This window comes from Dermacentor silvarum, chromosome 8, assembly GCF_013339745.2.
Source record: "Dermacentor silvarum isolate Dsil-2018 chromosome 8, BIME_Dsil_1.4, whole genome shotgun sequence".
Classification (NCBI taxonomy): Eukaryota; Metazoa; Arthropoda; class Arachnida; order Ixodida; family Ixodidae; genus Dermacentor; species Dermacentor silvarum.
The window spans coordinates 179,619,492-179,636,972 of NC_051161.1; the positions used below are offsets into that span (position 1 = coordinate 179,619,492).

Here is a 17,481-nt window from a genome sequence, read left to right on the forward strand (position 1 = left end):
TGAGAGTCGCGCATCCCCACAAGTGACAGCATGTGATGCAACACTTGGTATTAATCGACAGTACACGGCCCTGGGGATGTAGATTCAGGAAATCTCGGGATGCCCTGTACAGTCCTAGGAAAGCCTGACTTGTTTTAAACATCCCACACATCTATATGCAGCAGAGCCAGGTGCCGGTACTGGAGCTCTGTTAAATTGGAACCACACGGCACGATTTTGGGTGTTGTCACGGCTTTCGGTGGACTAAAGACAGACAGGGACAAGTCGAACGTTTAAGACAAACATTTATAATCGTAAAAACAAACGGCAAAGACAACAGCACTAAACAAACAATTTACAGCACAAGTCAATTCTAGAAATACCCCAAAGTCCTCAGCTACCTTGAATTGATAAGTCCAAAATATTTACATGGCGTCCCTCGACGTGGCCACGTCACCTCGTCGTCGTGGCTTCCGGCGACACGTCGTTGGGCCCGCCGATGCGTCGTAGACTCGAAGTCGCTGTGTCCGACGTTCAGTCCACTGTTTGGCCTGTTTCGGGGGTCAGGATGGTGGGGTGACCGAGGCGCCTGGATCGCCCGGTCAACTCCGCAAGCCTGCGGATCGTAGCCGCAGGGAATCCGGGAAGCGGTGCCGTCAGCCTGTAGCTGCGGCTTCCGATGGGGCGTTCGCTCAGCTCGCGGGTCGTGGCCGCGGCAGCTGAAGCACAGCTTCCATTGGGTTGCCGCCGTCTCCGCGATTCACCCGTCCTGTTCGGCCTCCAGCTCCTTCTGCCTGCCTGCGTCCCAGAGCGTAGCTGGGCTGCTCTCCTCGGCTACGTGTCCCTTCTCCCGTTGGCCACGTAGCTGCGCGTGCACTTTTGCGCTTCTTCTTCTACTTTCATATTGCATTCCTTTTATTCAGCCGCTCTTATTTTCTAACTTCTTTTTTCTTTATTTCTGCCACCAACTCCTCGAGTCTTCTTGTTCTCTTCTTATCTTCTGCTTTTTCTTCTTTCTTTCTTCATTTTGTGGCTCATGACAGGTGTAATGGATGAGGGACAAGGGCGTCATTTCAACATTGATGCCCACAGGAATTGTGTAGCTGCGTATTTCTGTCGGGAGTAGAAAAAGGCATGTCACATTGCAGTGCACTTGTCTGCTAACAAAAGTGCGGACAAGCTTTCAATAGCTTGGAATACACCTTTATGGATAGCATTTCTAGATATTGCTGCATTATCTTCATCGTGTCGAAATCCTCCATTGACGCTCCCAATGAACGAGAACTTGATGTTCATGTTGACGGTGTCCCTTTGATGGCGTTAATAGATACTAGAGCCCAGTTGTCCATAATGAGTTATAACCTCCGTCGTCAACTGAAGAAGGTTCTCACGCCTGCTACTACACGAGCTGTATGCGTTGCCAATGGCAGCACTGTTTCCGTCACTGGAATGTGTGCTTCCCGTATAAGTATCGATGACCGCCACGTTCCAGCTCTTTTTACAGTGCTGACCAATTGTCCCCATGGTCTAGACTTTCTTACGGCGCATTCAGCTTTGATCGACTGTTCTGCCGGTACCCTTTGCCTCGAACTTCCTCTACTCGCGCATATTCGTGCCGAACAACTTTAGTACGACTGCCTTCGTCCACCTGCCGCCTAAAGCCTTGACTTTTGTTGATTTGCCATTATATGTCCCTGTGCCCGATGATGATTACGTCGCCACACCTGTTCCTGATGTCCTTTTGATGTGCAATATCACTGTGCCCCACTCCGCCATAATTGTCGCCGCTAACCGGACATGCCTCCTCGTCGTGAATTTTGACCTGACAAAAGCGAGTTCTCCCCCACGGCATATCAGTTGCAAGGCTGCCTGCTATAGGAGATGACCACGTCCCGGCGTTATCCGTAGACGTCTGCTCCGATTCTTCACCATGTCCACAGGATGCTATTTGCCCTGATGCAACATTTCGTCCCGTGATTGCTGCAGACCTATTGCCTGAACAAGCAGCAGCTCTGTGTCGCCTTATGGTTATGCTTGCCAAAGGCATTGTTGAACCCTCGTCGAGCCCTTGGACGTCGCCCGTTTTGCTTGTTAAAAAGAAAGATGGCACATGGCGTTTCTGCACAGATTATCATCATCTAAACCGAACTGCCAAAAAAGATGTCTACCCCTTGCCTTTCATTGATGACACCCTCGATTGTCTCCATGGTGCCAACTACTTTTCATCAATAGACCTTCGGTCTGGTTATTGGGAAATTTCTGTAGATGAAAAGGACCAAAAGAGGACTGCGTTCATCACCCCTGAAGGTCTATATCAATTCAAAGTTATACCATTCGGTCTATGTAACACCCCAGCCACGTTTGAATGTATGATGGACTCTGCTTCAAGGGTTCAAATGGTCAACATGCCTCTGCTACCTAGACGACATTCTCGTATTTTCGCCTATATTTGAGACACACCTTGAGCGCTTGTCAGCTGTTCTTCAAGTCTGCCGTGAGGCTGGGCTCCAACTAAATTCATCGAAGTGTCACTTCGGTCGTCGGCAGATTACACTGCTGGGCCACCTTGTCGACGCTTCCGGTATTCAACCAGACCCGGAGAAAATTTGTGCTGTCACGTCTTTTCCTGTACCTCAGTCTGTCAAAGACGTCCAAAGCCCTGCAGCACTCAGCTCCTACTTCCATCAGTTCGTTAAAGACTTCGCAGTGATTTTCCGACCACTTACTGATCTTCTCAAGAAGGACGTGCCATTTATGTGGGGTCCCGCTCAAACTGCCGCGTTTACCCACCTGACCAACATTCTCACCACGCCACCTATACTGGCCCACTTTGACCCATCCTCTCCTACAGACGTCTGTACCGATGCCAGTGGTCACGGTATCGGAGCCGTCTTAGCTCAATGCCAACAGGGATGTGATCGTGTTATCACCTACGCTACCTGTATACCTACAGGCCTGTGTACCGAGACAATATTAAGGAAGCCTATGACAACATAGACAGGAAATTGTTATGGGATATTCTCAAGCATGAAGGCATAAATGACTAATTCGTGGAATAATGAGAGAGATTTATAGGAACAACTGAGTACAAATTGCATAGGAAGCCCGGAAATGCAATGAAGTGAAGTGGCGGAAATTCACTGTGGACTGAACCAAAGATGTCTTCAGTCTTCATTTTTGTTCCCGCATTATATTAGGGGCATAGAACGACTGGAAAACGGTGAATTCGGGTTTGATTTGTCTTGGATTCGTAATGGGCAAAGAGTGCAACAGAAGGTCCCTGGAATGAAGTTTGCAGATGGCGTGGTGCTACCAGTGGACAATGCAAGAGGTTTACAGAGACTTGTGAATATTGTCACGTGGCAGTGATGGCGAAGAACACAGCATCAAAACTGTAAATGATGAAACTAACTTTTTATTGGGCGAACTGGTGCCCACAAAAGCAAGTAACACTCAAAGCACAACGATAGCGGCAAGCACAGTCGGCGATCATCGTAATCTAATCTGCCGATCAAGCACGTCGGCTTTTATACATGAGTCAGCGAAAGTTCCAGAGAAATCGCTGGTGCCCGTGTGTCTCCCAGAAAGCACTACACAATTCGCGTTGTGCATACAATCAGATTACATAAGCTTCGGTGACAACAGTCAACGGACAGAACCATCAATAACATTCGAGCAAGTTCCAATCATGCAGGCGTGTCTTGCGCTTAGCGATAACGTTAAGTTGTTAGTGGGTGAAATGCAGTCCCCGAGAAAAGGATAAATAAGTACGCGTGTGAATGCCCCCTCTTAAAAAGCATCGCATCGTCCCGATGCTACAAAGAAACAAAGTTCCAGAGTTAGCGCTGGTAGAAGGGCTTAAGGCACACAACATGGACTATTTCAGGCTGTGAGTGGCGGCGCTGTGATTGCGAAATGCCGTCTGACACAACCTCATAGTCCAGTGCACCAATACGTCGGATGATCTTGTAAAGTTTCTCGCTAAGTCGCTAAATCTTCGTCGGCGTATTCGGGTCCAAACCCAAACACGGTCGCCAGGCTGGTACTCGACATAGCGTCATCGAAGATTGTAGTTTTGGCTGTCGGCCCTCTGCTGGTTCTTTATGCGCAGGCGGGTGAGCTGTCGGGCTTTTTTGGCGCGCTGGAGATAGGCGGCGATGTCGAGATTCTCTTTGTCAGTGACATGCAGCAGCATGGCGTCGAGAGTCATCGTCGAGTTCCTGCCATAAACCAGCTTGAACGGCGTGATCTGTGTTGTTTCTTGCACTGTCGTGCTGTATGCGAAGGTTACGTATGGCAGGATGGCAATCCCACGTCTTGTGCTCGACATCAACGTACATTGCAAGAATGTCAGCGAGAGTCTTGTTAAGCCGCTCCATAAGGCCATTCGTCTGTAGGTGATAGGCAGTTGTCCTCCTGTAGCTTGTTTGGCTGTGTTGCAAAATGGTGTGGGTGAGCTCTGCAGTGAAGGCCGTTCCTCTGTCGGTGATGAGGTCTTCTGGGCCACCATGTCGCAGCAGGATGTTCTCGACAAAGAATTTAGCAACTTCGGCCGCACTACCTTTAGGCAGAGCTTTCGTTTCGGCGTAGCGAATAAGGCAGTCAGGCATGATGATCCACTTAATTCCAGATGTTGACGTCAGAAAAGGTCCCAACAAATCCATCCCGATCTGCTGAAATGGTCCACAAGGAGGCTCGATTGGCTGTAGTAATCCCGCTGGCCGTCGTTTAGCAAACGAGGACGCCATTTTGCAGCGAAAACAAATACAATCCTCGCCTAAATGCCCAAGGGACAACGTCGGTGTTGCCTTCCAAATACTCGACGAAGCTTTTTAGTACTGGGTCTGCTTAATGCTGCTCAGCGAAGTTTTCTGCGCCTATTGTTCCTAGGAAGGCGTCGTCATCCTCGTCACCTTGCGGCGGCGGGTCAATGGGGGTGCGTGATAAGCAGTCAGCATCAGAGTGCTTCCGTCCCGATTTATAGATGACGGTGATGTCGAATTCCTGGAGTCTCAGACGCTGGCGTGTGAGGCATCCTGAAGGGTCCTTTAAATTTGTCAGCCAACACGAGGTATGGTGGTTGCTTACAACTTTGAACGGTCTGCCATATAGGTAAGGGCAGAATTTCGTGGTAGTAGCCCAAATGATGGCAAGTCAATATTCCTTTTCCGTCGTAAAATAATTAGCTTCTGCTATTGACAGCAACCGACTAGTGTAAGCAATGACCCTTTCAAATCTGTCTTTCCTTTGGACTAGGACGGCACTGAGGCCTAGGCTAGTCGTGTCAGTGTAGATGTCGGTGTCTTCATTGAAGTGGGCGAGCACTAGTGGTGACTGCAGGTGCTGTTTAAGCTGTTGGAAGGCATCCGCTTGCGCTGCTTGCCACTTGAAATCGACGTCTGATTTTGTGAGAGAGGTTATTGGGCCTGGCGATGCACCAAAAGTTCTTGACGAAGCACCTGTAATAGGCACACAAGCCAACGAATCTGCGCACTCCCTTCTTGTCGATGGGCTGTGGGAATTTAGCGATGGCAGATGTCTTCTACGGATCAGGGCGGGCTCCAGAATTGCTTATGACGTGGCCCAAGATCAGAAGCTCATCGTAAGCGAAGCGGCACTTTTCCAGCTTCAGAGTGAGCCCTGATGACTAGATGGCCTCTAGTACTGTCCCGAGCCTCCTAAGCTGATCTTTGAAATTCCCGGCGAAGACGACGACGTCATCTAAGTAGACTAGACAGGTCTGCCATTTCAACCCTGCTAACACCCTGTCCATCCCACGCTGGAAGGTTGCAGGTGCTGAGCAAATCGAATGGCATGACCTGGAACTCATGGAGGCCATCTGGTGAAATGAAGGCGGTCTTTTCGTGATCCTTCTTGTCAACTTCTATTTGCCAGTAGCCAGTCTTGAGATTCAATGCATTGTCTATCCATGGGAAGGGGCATACGTCTTTCTTTGTGATCTTGTTCAGCAGATGATAATCGACGCAAAAACGTAGGGTTCCGTCCTTTTTCTTCACCAACACTACAGGAGATGCCCACGGGCTTTTCGACGACTGGAGGATGTCGTTGTGTAGCAATGCAGAGATTTGTTGCCTTATAGCTTCCCATTTCACGTCGAAACTCGGTAAGGGCTCTGGCGGTACGGTCGAGCACACTCTTCAGTTAATATGCGATGCTTTGCATGTTTGTCGAATCCTCGATGACGTCAAAAAGCAGCCTTTATATTGTCAGAGAAGGCTTTTGAGCTGTTGCTGCTTACTTTTGGGGAGACCAGGATTTATGTTGAAGTTTGGTTCGGGAACTATGGTCGTCGAGGTATATGCAACGCCTTGCTGGTTTCCACAATTTTTGTGATGTATGTGGTCGTCGTGCCCTTGTTGAGTGCTTGAACACCTGGCTGAAATTTGTCAGCATCACTTTCGCTTTCCCTCTGTGCAGTCGAGTGATCCCTCTTGCGACACAAATTTCCCGGTGGAGGAGTAGACGTTAGTCGCTCACGATGACGCCTTCTATGTCTGTGGGCATTTCGGTGCCCACAGAAATGATAATGCTGGAGCGAGGCGGGATGCTGACGATCTTCGAGCGACCTCAAGGCATGGTGACTATGAGCACTCTCCGGCGGTATCACTTGGTCTTCGGATAGCGTTGTCAACTTCTGACTTCAGGTCGATGATTGCGTCATGTTGGTTCAAGAAGCACATGCCGAGAATGACGTCTTGTGAACATTGTTGGAGGATAATAAAAGTGGCAGGGTAGGTGCGGTCATGCATGGTAATTCTTGCCGTGCAGATTCCAGTCGGTGTTATTAGGTGCCCTCCAGTGGTCTGAATTTAAGGGCCTTCCCATTCAGTCTTGACTTTCTTCAACTGGGCTGAGATGGGTCCACTCATGACAAAATAGTCAGCTCCCATGTCGACTAAAGCAGTGACAGCGTGGCTGTCGAGAAGCACGTCGAGTTCGGTGGTTCTGTGTCTTGCGTTGCAGTTTGGTCTTGGCGTCGGATCACGGTTGCATCGTGTTGACCTGTGGCTGGAATGTCGCGTCGTCAGGTCTTCTTTTGTAGGCATATTTTTTTGCTTCTAGGTTTCATCAGGATGGTGACATCTTGTTGATATGTCGTCGAGATATTCTTTTCAGTGTCCTCGGTGGCGGCGGAGGTTCTCCGTCAGTTCGACGGACAGCAACCACACCTCCATTGGCTGCTGGTTTTAGTTTTCCGGATGTGGGCTCATGGACTGGCCCCGGGTTGGGCCTGTGTATGGTCGGCGCTGTGGCGACAGGTAGCGTCCCGTAGACGGTGAACGGGAAGGCCGTCGAGGTCTCCACTCAGTGGCTGCGATGTAATCGGTGATCCTACATGGCTTAGCACCAGGCCAGAGGACATCTCTACGCATTAGGATTTCCCGCAGTGCTATGCTTCAAACCCAGTGCCTCCCACACATGAAGTAGATGCTCTACCAGTGGGCCACCATTGCGGTTGCTGGCTGCCCTTCTTGGAGATAACCACTCGAAACGGGCAGTCTTCCTAGTTTGTCTTAGCTGTGAAGAATGGAGTCAACAACCGACCAAATTTCGGCTGTTTTTAACCCTGGAAGCCCAAGACACGTGAAGCGCCGAGACCAAAAAGGAAGCTGTGAGTTTTTGTGAAACAGGATTGTCCGGTCTGGCTTCCAGGGTGAAGAACTGCCAAGCGGTGGCATTGATGCCATAGTAACTGGAACGATTCATCACCATTTGACTCTCTCATACGCATGCACCGGCCTCTGAACGAAGTTGTGCTACTGCACATATGGAGTCAGCTCCTCTCGCATGGTCGAGTATGCTTCGTGGGGTCCCCCCAACATGCACTTTAGCGAAACCTCAGACGAGGACACCAGGTGCCAGGCGAGCATACAAATTGCACACGCATTGGTCACAACATGTGGGGATGCGCGACTCACACGCGTCCTCTGATGTTGTTTTCCCCGCATGGCTCCCGTCTCCTGCAATCCGGCTTTGCCGCGTAGCTTTACGGTGGCGGAGTTGCAGCGTATTACGAGAGATGGTGCTAGTGTTGCGCTGCTGACACCACCTGACAGCGGGGGGGGTTCATCATCATCATCATCAGCCTATATTTATGTCCACTGCAGGATGAAGGTCTCTCCCTGCGATCTCCATTACCCCTGTCTTGCGCTAGCGTGTTCCAACTTGCACCTGCAAATTTCCTAACTTCGTCATCCCACCTGGTTTTCTGCCGTCCTCGACTGTGCTTCCCTTCTCTTGGTATCCATTCTGTGACCCTAATGGTCCACCGGTTATCCATCCTACTCATTACATGGCCTGCCCAGCTCCATTTCTTCCGCTTAATGTCAGCTAGAATATCGTCTATCCCTGTTTGTTCTCTGATCCACACCGCTCTCTTCCTGTCTCTTAACGTTACTCCTAAGATTTTTCGTTCCATCGCTCTTTGTGCGTTCCTTAACTTTTTCTCGAGCTTCTTTGTTAACCTCTAAGTTTCTGCCCCATATGTTAGCACCGGTAGAATGCAATGATCGTACACTTTTCTTTTCAACGACAGTGGTAAGCTTCCAGTCAGGATTTGGCAATGCCTGCCGTGTGCACTCCAACCCAATTTTATTCTTCTGTAAATTTCTTTCTCATGATCAGGGTCCCCTGTGAGTAATTGACCTAGATAAACGTACTCCTTTACAGACTCTAGAGGCTGACTGGCGATCATGAATTCTTGTTCCCTTGCCAGGCTATTGAACATTATCTTTGTCTTCTGCATATTCATCTTCAACCCAATTTTTATACTTTATCGATTAAGGTCCTCAATCATTTGTTGTAATTCGTCTCCATTGTTGCTGAATAGAACAATATCATCTGCAAACCGAAGGTTGCCGAGATATTCGCCGTCGATCCTGACTCCTAAGCCTTCCCAGTCTAAGAGCTTGAATACTTCTTTTAAGCATGCAGTAAATAGCATTGGAGAGATTGTGTCTCCTTGCCTGACCCCTTTCTTCATAGGTAACTTTCTACTTTTCTTGTGGAGAACCAAGGTAGCTGTGGAATCCTTGTAGATATTTGCAAAGATATTCACGTATGCCTCCTGTACTCCTTGATTACGCAATGCATATATGACTGCTGGAATCTCTACTGAATCAAATGCCTTTTCAGAATCTATGATAGCCACGTAGAGAGGTTGATTGTACTCCGCAGATTTCTCGATTACCTGATTCATGACATGAATATGATCTATCGTAGAATATCCCTTCCTGAAGCCAGCCTGTTCTATTGGTTGGCTGAAGTCAAGTGTTGCCCCGATTCTATTGGAAATTATCTTGGTGAATACTTTATATAATACTGAAAGCAAGCTAATGGGTCTGTAATTCTTCAATTCTTTAACGTCTCCCTTCTTATGGCTAAGTATAATGTTGGCGTTCTTCCAGCTCTCTGGTACACTTGAAGTTGTGAGGCATTGCGTATAAAGGGCCGCAAGCTTTTCAAGCGTGATATCTCCTCCATCTTTGATTAAATCTACTGCTATTCCATCTTCTCTAGCCACTTTTCCCCTGGTCATGTCTTTCAAGGCCCTTCTAACTTCATCGCTAGTTATAGAAGGAGCTTCTGTATCCGGTTCATCACTATTTTGAATGGAAGTAGCTTGGCTGTTTTGGGAACTGTACAGTTCAGTATAGAATTCTTCCGCTGCTTTTACTATGTCATCTTAATTGCTGATGATATTACCATGCTTATCTTTCAGTGCATACATCTTGCCTTGTCCTATGTCAAGCTTTCTTCTTACTGATTCAATGCTGCGTCCATATTTTACGGCTTCCTCAATCTTTCCCACGTTATAATTTCGAATATCCCTTACTTTTTTCTTGTTGATCAGTTTTGACAGTTCAGCGAATTCTATCTGATCTCTTGAGTTGGACACTTTCATGTTTTGACGTTTCTTTATTAGGTCCTTTGTTTCTTGGGAGAGCTTCCCTACTGGTTGCCTTGGTGCCTTACCTCCCACTTCAATTGCTGCTTCTGAGATCAGCCTAGTTACGGTTTCATTCATTACCTCTATGTTTTCTTCATCTTCCTGTTCTAAAGCTGCATATTTGTTTGCGAGCACCAGCCTGAATTGGTCTGCTTTCACCCTTACTGCGTCTAGGTTGGCCTGTTTCCTCTTGACTAATTTCACTCTTTCTCTCTTCAAATTGAGAGAAATCCTAGATCTCACTAACCTATGGTCACTGCACTTTACCTTACCTAACACTTCTACATTCTGCACTATGCTTGGATCGGCAGAGAGTATGAAATCTATTTCATTCCTTGTTTCTCCATTAGGGCTTTTCCAGGTCCACTTCCTGTTGCTGCGCTTCCTAAAGAATGTATTCATTATTCGGAGCCTATTCCTTTCTGTGAATTCTACCAACATCTCTCCTCTTGCATTCCTAGAATCGATTCCGTAGTTGCCAATTGCTTGCTCACCAACCTGCTTTTTGCCCACTTTTGCATTGAAGTCGCCCATGACTACAGTATACTGAGTTTGCACCTTTCTCCTTGCTAATTCGACATCTTCATAAAACTGTTCTATTTCTTCATCATCGTGACTGGAAGTTGGGGCGTAGGCTTGTACTACCTTCATTTTGTACCTCTTATTCGGCTTTATTATGACGACTGCCAATGGAAACTGAACCTGGCAACGTTCAACACGCGCACCCTCTCGAGTGAGGCTAGCTTAGCAGGACTATTTGAGTAATTATCAGGCATTGCCTGGGATATTATTGGCCTTAGTGAGGTTAGAAGAACTGGTGAGGCTTACACAGTGCTGACTAACGGCCACGTCCTCTGCTACAGAGGTCTTCCAGATAAGAGAGAATCCGGGGTAGGATTTCTAGTCCATAAGGACATAGTGGGCAACACTGACGAATTCTACAGCATTAGCGGGGGGTCACGCCGGCGCAAAAGGGAGAAGGCTCAGCTGTTCCTCTTTGGTGGGGGTCGGTGAGCGATGCAAGCGTCCCACGCATGCGCCGATCCCCGCTTCACGAGACCGTCTCGCGTGGCTAGGAGCAGAGCACCGGTATGGGCGAACGCGGATCGTTCGAACTCGCCACTGTTCGCGTGACCGTACGCGTTAACGACTAGGCGATGGTGTCATAGCATGGGGCGAATATATTTGCTCGCTATCCGATCGCGGTGAGTCGGACTTCCTTGATTTGTCACGCGCCCATGTGAATGTTCTATGCGTAGTAATTCGGCTAGCATGCATTAGTGTATGAAAGGTGCAATAAATACCCTTTTGATTGTTTGCACTACTGTGTTGTCGTTCCTTTGTCCCAAGAGCATGTGTGAGACCCTACAAACGATAGGAATGTCACAGCTCACATGCTACTGTCACCCTGCACCTCACACGACTCTCCGATGCCAACATCACTACACCTAGCCTTCCTGCAGCTGTTAACACTTTGACACAAACATCGTCAAACGCTGCAATTGGATATGCCAACGATATCCCCAAAAGATGCTCCAGAGACACACAGCAAGGCTGTGCAGGTGAGGAGCTTCTCTCAAGCTGACTATCTATATATTTATTTATTCATTTCACATACCCTCAAGCACCAAGGCATTATATAGGTGAGTGGGGTACATGCGAAAAACAATAACAATGATTACAACAAATTTAAATAATGCAAGTGACATGTGCAATGGATGGAATCATTAAGAAATCAAATAACAAGAATACTATGACATTCAAATTATATAAACCAAGCAACATCTGAAATAGACAAAAGGAAAATACGGCGCGACAGCGCTTGTGCGAATACGGCGCATGTGGCCACGTGCATGGTCACAGTTGACAAAAAGCAAACAAGGTTTGGCAGAAAAGTGCTCTGTGTTCGATTGACACGATAGCATCAGGAATGTGGTTCCAGTCGTTCATTGCATGTCGAATAAATGAACATAAAAACCTGTTTGTGTGACAAAAAGTGCCTGTTACTTTATGACGGTGATCAAGTCGAGATGACAGATAAATAGGTGCTAGAATGAGCTCACTGCTAAGGATATGATGATGAAATACTTTATGAAATAGGCATAAGCGAAAAGCCTTTCTGCGCAGTGATAAAGATGGCACGCATAAGTTGCTTTTCATACAGTTGATAGCCACAACTTTTTTTAGTGCACAAAGCAGAATGCAGGACTGAAAGGAATGATGTGGACACAGCGCTGTACACATAGTTCCTTTCAGTCCTGTTCCTTTCTTCAGGAATTCACTGCAGGCGAGTTTTATTTTTTTCCGAGTCTTACATGCTGTTGGCCGCACCTTCGTATCTCATTTTTTAATTAGCTTGGTCCGAGTTAACTGGGACACACTGTATATGTGTTGTTTCATTGCCTTGAGCACATTCTTGTCACTCACACCCATTGACCTAGTTGTGTGGCCTGATCCAACTTTAGTTGCTTGCCTTTTATGTTTCTCCTTTTTTTACCACACACACTGGGGGAGAGCCACTGTAGTGGCACCCCAAGCGGCCACCTTAGATGGCGATCGGCCAGGAACAAACAAGAACATTCCCGCTGGCTGGAATGGCATCTCTGGCCAGCTCACAATAAAATGTGGACCGGCTGCCTACATTTGGTGACCAGCAACTTTAGCCTGCAAGGCACAGTTATAAGGTCGTCCTATGAGACACTGCTGGCCAAAGCTGGTCAGTGAGAAGGCGCACCACAATGGGAGCTGTCCCTGATGCTCAGACGTAGGGCTGCCAGCCAGGAAACAGGCGGCTCAGGTTGTGTGGGTCCCTGGCCTGCTGGATGAGCAGGTTCACCTGTCCTGCTACGCTCAAGGGCGCGCCCTCCTCCAGGCCTCGCAGCTTTTGCTCCAGCCGCAGGAGCATGCGCCGCGCCAGCCGATTGTCCCCTGCAACAAAACCCAACGCTTAAGAATGCCTCAATCATTACAAACAGTTTGTTATTATTATTATACATACATTCACTGTGAGGCATTGTTGTAGGTGGGTGTTTAGACTGGAAAAAGTACAAAGCACAACTTAAAAAAAGAAACAAACAACACATGGGTAGGCATGAAAATATAGATACACTCGAACCTCGTTATAACCAAGTGAAATTATCCTGCCAATGGATATAATGAATAAAATAAAACCAATAAAACCAAAAACATACCCGGCCGTTGCGCACCGAGTACCTCACTTTCTGCAGGGTTTGGCACTCCTTCGCCGCGGCAGTTCAAAACGCCCCCGCACCATCGCACGTTGCTACGATCCTGCTTAGAAGCTCACTATATCGCACTTCCTCACTGACAAAGTCCCTAGATAAAACCAGTTTTCAATGTAGCGCCACTCCTCCTCCAACCTCCTCTCCATCACTGTACATAAGCACTGCCAAGAAAGTTCATAACTAATGAGGCCATACAGAAAAATAGGAATTTATTTTCTCATCAACTATAAGTAGGTCTTTTATAAAAGCATTATTTCACACACAGAGTAAGCTTTCGTTTATTTTCTAGTACAAGCTATATTACATAAGGAAGAATAATCAGCCCAGTCTAACTGTCAACACTCTCCAGGTTGTATTTTATACACTAGCCATGGCTTCTCACATGCTACCTTGCATGCGCCCACTTCGATCCAAATCCACGCTCGTTACTTGCTCTCCACTCTGATGGCAAGAAATAAAAGGCGAAATCAACCATCACTAAGTCTTGCCTCATTCTGAGGGCAGGACACTATCTATGTTTTGTCATTATTGAGATCAGCTCTTTGTTTTGATGCTGTTAGGCCTACACAGATGATGCCAAGATATAAAACGGGTTTGATTTTAACCTAGCAGATGGCACCACAGCCTTAGCACTGATGCGGAACGTTTTAAAAGCCTAATCGTTCATTGCGTTATTATTTTATTTTTCTTCTTTCTGTGATTTTCCATGCCAAAACCAATTCTGATTATGAGGCACGCCGTAGTGGAGGGCTCCAGGTTAATTTTGACCACCTGGGGTTCTTTAACGTGCACTACAACGCAAGCACATGAGCGCTTTTGCATTTCGCTCCACTGAAATGCGGCTGCCGTGGCCGGGATTCGATCCCGCGATATCGTGCTCAGCAGTGCAACGCCTTAGCTAACTGAGCCACTTCGGCGTGTTACATTATTATTTTCTACTCCGCTCTTGTATGGTACACAATGACGGCGACGAGCAAACGCCAACTAGGCAGATGACGTGGTGTGGGTGAGCAACATCAAAAGGATGTTTGCCCGTGTTATCAGCTAAGCAAACCTCAAGGCACTGCTGAGAAAAAGTACTGCAAATCAAATGAAGCCCCAGCACTAAACTCGGCCTATAGTTACAGCACCGAAACATTTGCTGTTGTGATGTATCACCGACGCCGGCATCTGGCTGCGCATTCGCTGCAATGGCCTGCTTATACAGCAGTTCTGGGGACCCGACGTAGGCGGCATCTCGTTATAAAAAAAAAAATCACTGCCCAAGCACTCCGTACAGATGGTTAACCAGCGAAGCTGAAACGTGTGGTCCCGGTGTTTATGACTGGGTTAATTCCGATGGTTCATTAAAGTATTTCTCAATTATTGGTTACATCTTTGTTTTTTACAGCGAAGCTGTTAAGGCCTAGGTTCCCCAGGATCATGTCCACGTGTAGAAAAAAACTATCATCATCAGCATTGGCTCGAGCATCGTCACCTTTTTCCATAGCTGGCTCGTTGGCACCCCTTGGTTTGCACTCGTGCTGTTGGATGCTGTGCCAAGCACGCGTGCTCGGCACGCGCAGATCACGACCGTAGACCGACCGGCGTGTACAGCAATTTCGGTTCCATGTGCGTGGTGGTTTGGCTCCATGTGCGTGGCGGTTTCCCGCCAGTTATGCCTTAGCACAGCTGTCAAAACGGATGACTGACATGACTGATAAGCCATGACATCAATAATATCACGTGTTCGTATTTATGTTACGATTAACTATAATAAAATCCCGGGTGGCGCATACCCACATTGGATATGTGGGTATGAGACAGGGAAATATGGGTATGAGCCAGGAATGAGAAGGAAAGATGGAAGGAAGGAAGGAAAGAAATAAATCACGTGTGGCTCATACCTGCGTTGGATATGTGGGTATGAGCCGCCGAGAGCAGGAGCGGGAGAGATCTTACAGGATCCTGATGCTGCTGTGCAGTGTGCCACGGCTATGAACACAGTGGCTCATACTATGGTCTATGAAGATGGGGCAGACTTGGCGCAGCAAACACACTACTTGGCCATTGTGCCAGGAGAAAACAAGACGTCGGTGTCCTTACTCTTTGACGAACATGCCGAAGACACTCAATATAATCAATAATGATAATATATAAATTCACTATAGCAGACCCACCATAGTCACAGCTTCGCTGGCTTCCATCTTCACAGTAGCGGAAAAGCTCTGCGTTTTTTTCTTTCTTACTTTCTTTTGCATTAATGAGGTTACACGTTCGGCTGCGACAGAGAGAACAACGTCACTCACGATATGCCCGCAGTCTGCCGTTGTCGCTTGGGTTCAATGTCTCGAGTTTGCGCGGCGGCGTGGTTAGCAGCATTCGCCCGCTATTGCCGCTTGCAATTCTTCGAAATTCAATTGCTTCAAAATTAAATCTGTCCATTACGTAAGACAATGAATGGCTCATACCCTCTAAGCAATGGCTCATACCCCAGTAAATGCGGCTTCTCCATTACGACGACAAAAGTGAAGAAATTCTATGGTGGAATAATGAGCGGCAACGGAGCCAGCTGTCGAAGAAGACGACAAACTCGGCAGCAGTGGCATGAGTGCATGCCGAGCACGAGCACAACCCAAGGGGCGCCAACAAGCCAGCTGCGAAGAAGATGATGCTGATGCAATGATAGTTTCTGTGCACAGGAAATAGACAGACCCTTTTTTGTTTCGCCTAGCCATATAAGGCTTCGCTTTAACACTTGCCTTCAGTGGAGTATCTCATAAGCGGCGTTTAGCAGAAGGCTGCGAGGTATGAGAACACAGGTGCTTGCACAAGGTGAATATAATTTGTACGTCTACTACCATGCCACATTTGCATATTGTTGCACAACAACGAACACTGCGGATGCTTAAAATGCTACAGACATCGGTTGCAGGTGACAAATCACGGATGAAAACATTTTGATGTGTTCGCCTTCCTTATTGCCTGAGGCGCCAGTAGCTTCCACAGAGCTGGAAGGAGCTTCTCATGCAGATTTTTTTATGCCAGCTGCCGTGGTACACTCTAAAACACCATCCTATGTGTTGGCTATGACGCCTTTTCTGCCAGAGGAAATCCGACCTGATAATTGGCGCATGCGCCCTAGTTTTGAATCTTCTGCAATAATATCACCTCTATCACCAAGTGCTGAAGCAACGAGTCTGCACAAGCCGCCCGAGGTTGTGGGGAGCTCACACCGCCATCTTCTCCTGCGTACGCTTGTCGTCGCATGCGCACGTAGCGCACGCAGCTGGAGCCGGGCGGACACAAGAGAGAGGCACTTTGACCTCTCCCCGTTCTCGCTCGCCTCTCGCGACGCACGCACCCGCACGGGAAGAGGGAAGGCATCTGACGGGCGAGGAGGACATTCCCCTCGCGAGAAGGTAAAAAAAGTTGTCACAGTTTCACCTGAAAGGCGAAGCATCAATTGCGATAGCAAATTTGTAGAGAGCTATACAGAGTAATGATAGTAGCTTTATCAGCTGTATAAACTTGGACATGCAGCAGCACCGGCCACATGCAGAACTTGCCGACGCCGTCGGCGTTTTGGCTGCCTTCGCACAAAATGCGTGCGGTGTTGGTGACTGTTGCCAGAGCCTCTGATGTAAATAAGCACTTGGTGCCGCAGCTAAACTTCGCCTCCCTTCCCTCCCCCTCCCCCCCATGGCCTTTCGTGTGTCAGAAGGAGGCGCGTTTGCTCTACATATATGGTGATTGTAAAGGAGGAAAGAGACGCCTACTTCTGCAGCCCTTAAGGAAGCACGGCGTAGACCGCGCGTTTGTTCTCCGCCGTGGGTTCACTCCCCGTGATAGCGCGCGTCCCTCGCGCCCTTTCACTCGCACATACAGCGTTCGGCAGCGCGCGGCGACGATTTCATCTTCATTGACGTCATACGGAACCTCACGGCGACGGCGACGCCGATGGCAGAAATCTGCTTTGGAGTGTCCATATAATTGCTATCGCAATAAAAGGTATAAAAGAGCGCAACCAAGGGACCCCCAGGGCTCTCTGACCTCGTTACACCTGACCTGCCCCTATGGATATACCCGCTGCAACCCGTGAGTGACCTCGCTTGCTTGACTTCTACACGCAACGAGGCAAGCCTATTTATTCCTTTTTATAGAGTGGACTTCCCTCTGCAAGTGTGTCTTATTGCTCACAGCAATAAATGTTGTTGAATTGTCTCGCTTGTTGCCTTATTCGCCCGAAACCTACGTAGCTGCGATCGCACGCGCTACAGGTTGGGGATCGTACCCCCACATGTTGCT

The 17,481-nt window shown here is 48.0% G+C and overlaps 1 protein-coding gene across 1 annotated transcript in view; it reads right to left on the reverse strand.

Moving 5' to 3' along the window:
* The window catches only part of LOC119462600 (serine-protein kinase ATM-like), a 111,740-nt gene that overhangs the window by 5,728 nt on the left and 88,531 nt on the right, over positions 1–17,481 (reverse strand). The window contains exon 6 of the mRNA XM_049673053.1: positions 12,684–12,877. Within this exon, the coding sequence (XP_049529010.1) occupies positions 12,708–12,877 (170 nt within the window). The 3' untranslated portion in view covers positions 12,684–12,707. The remainder of the gene's footprint in view (positions 1–12,683; positions 12,878–17,481) is intronic.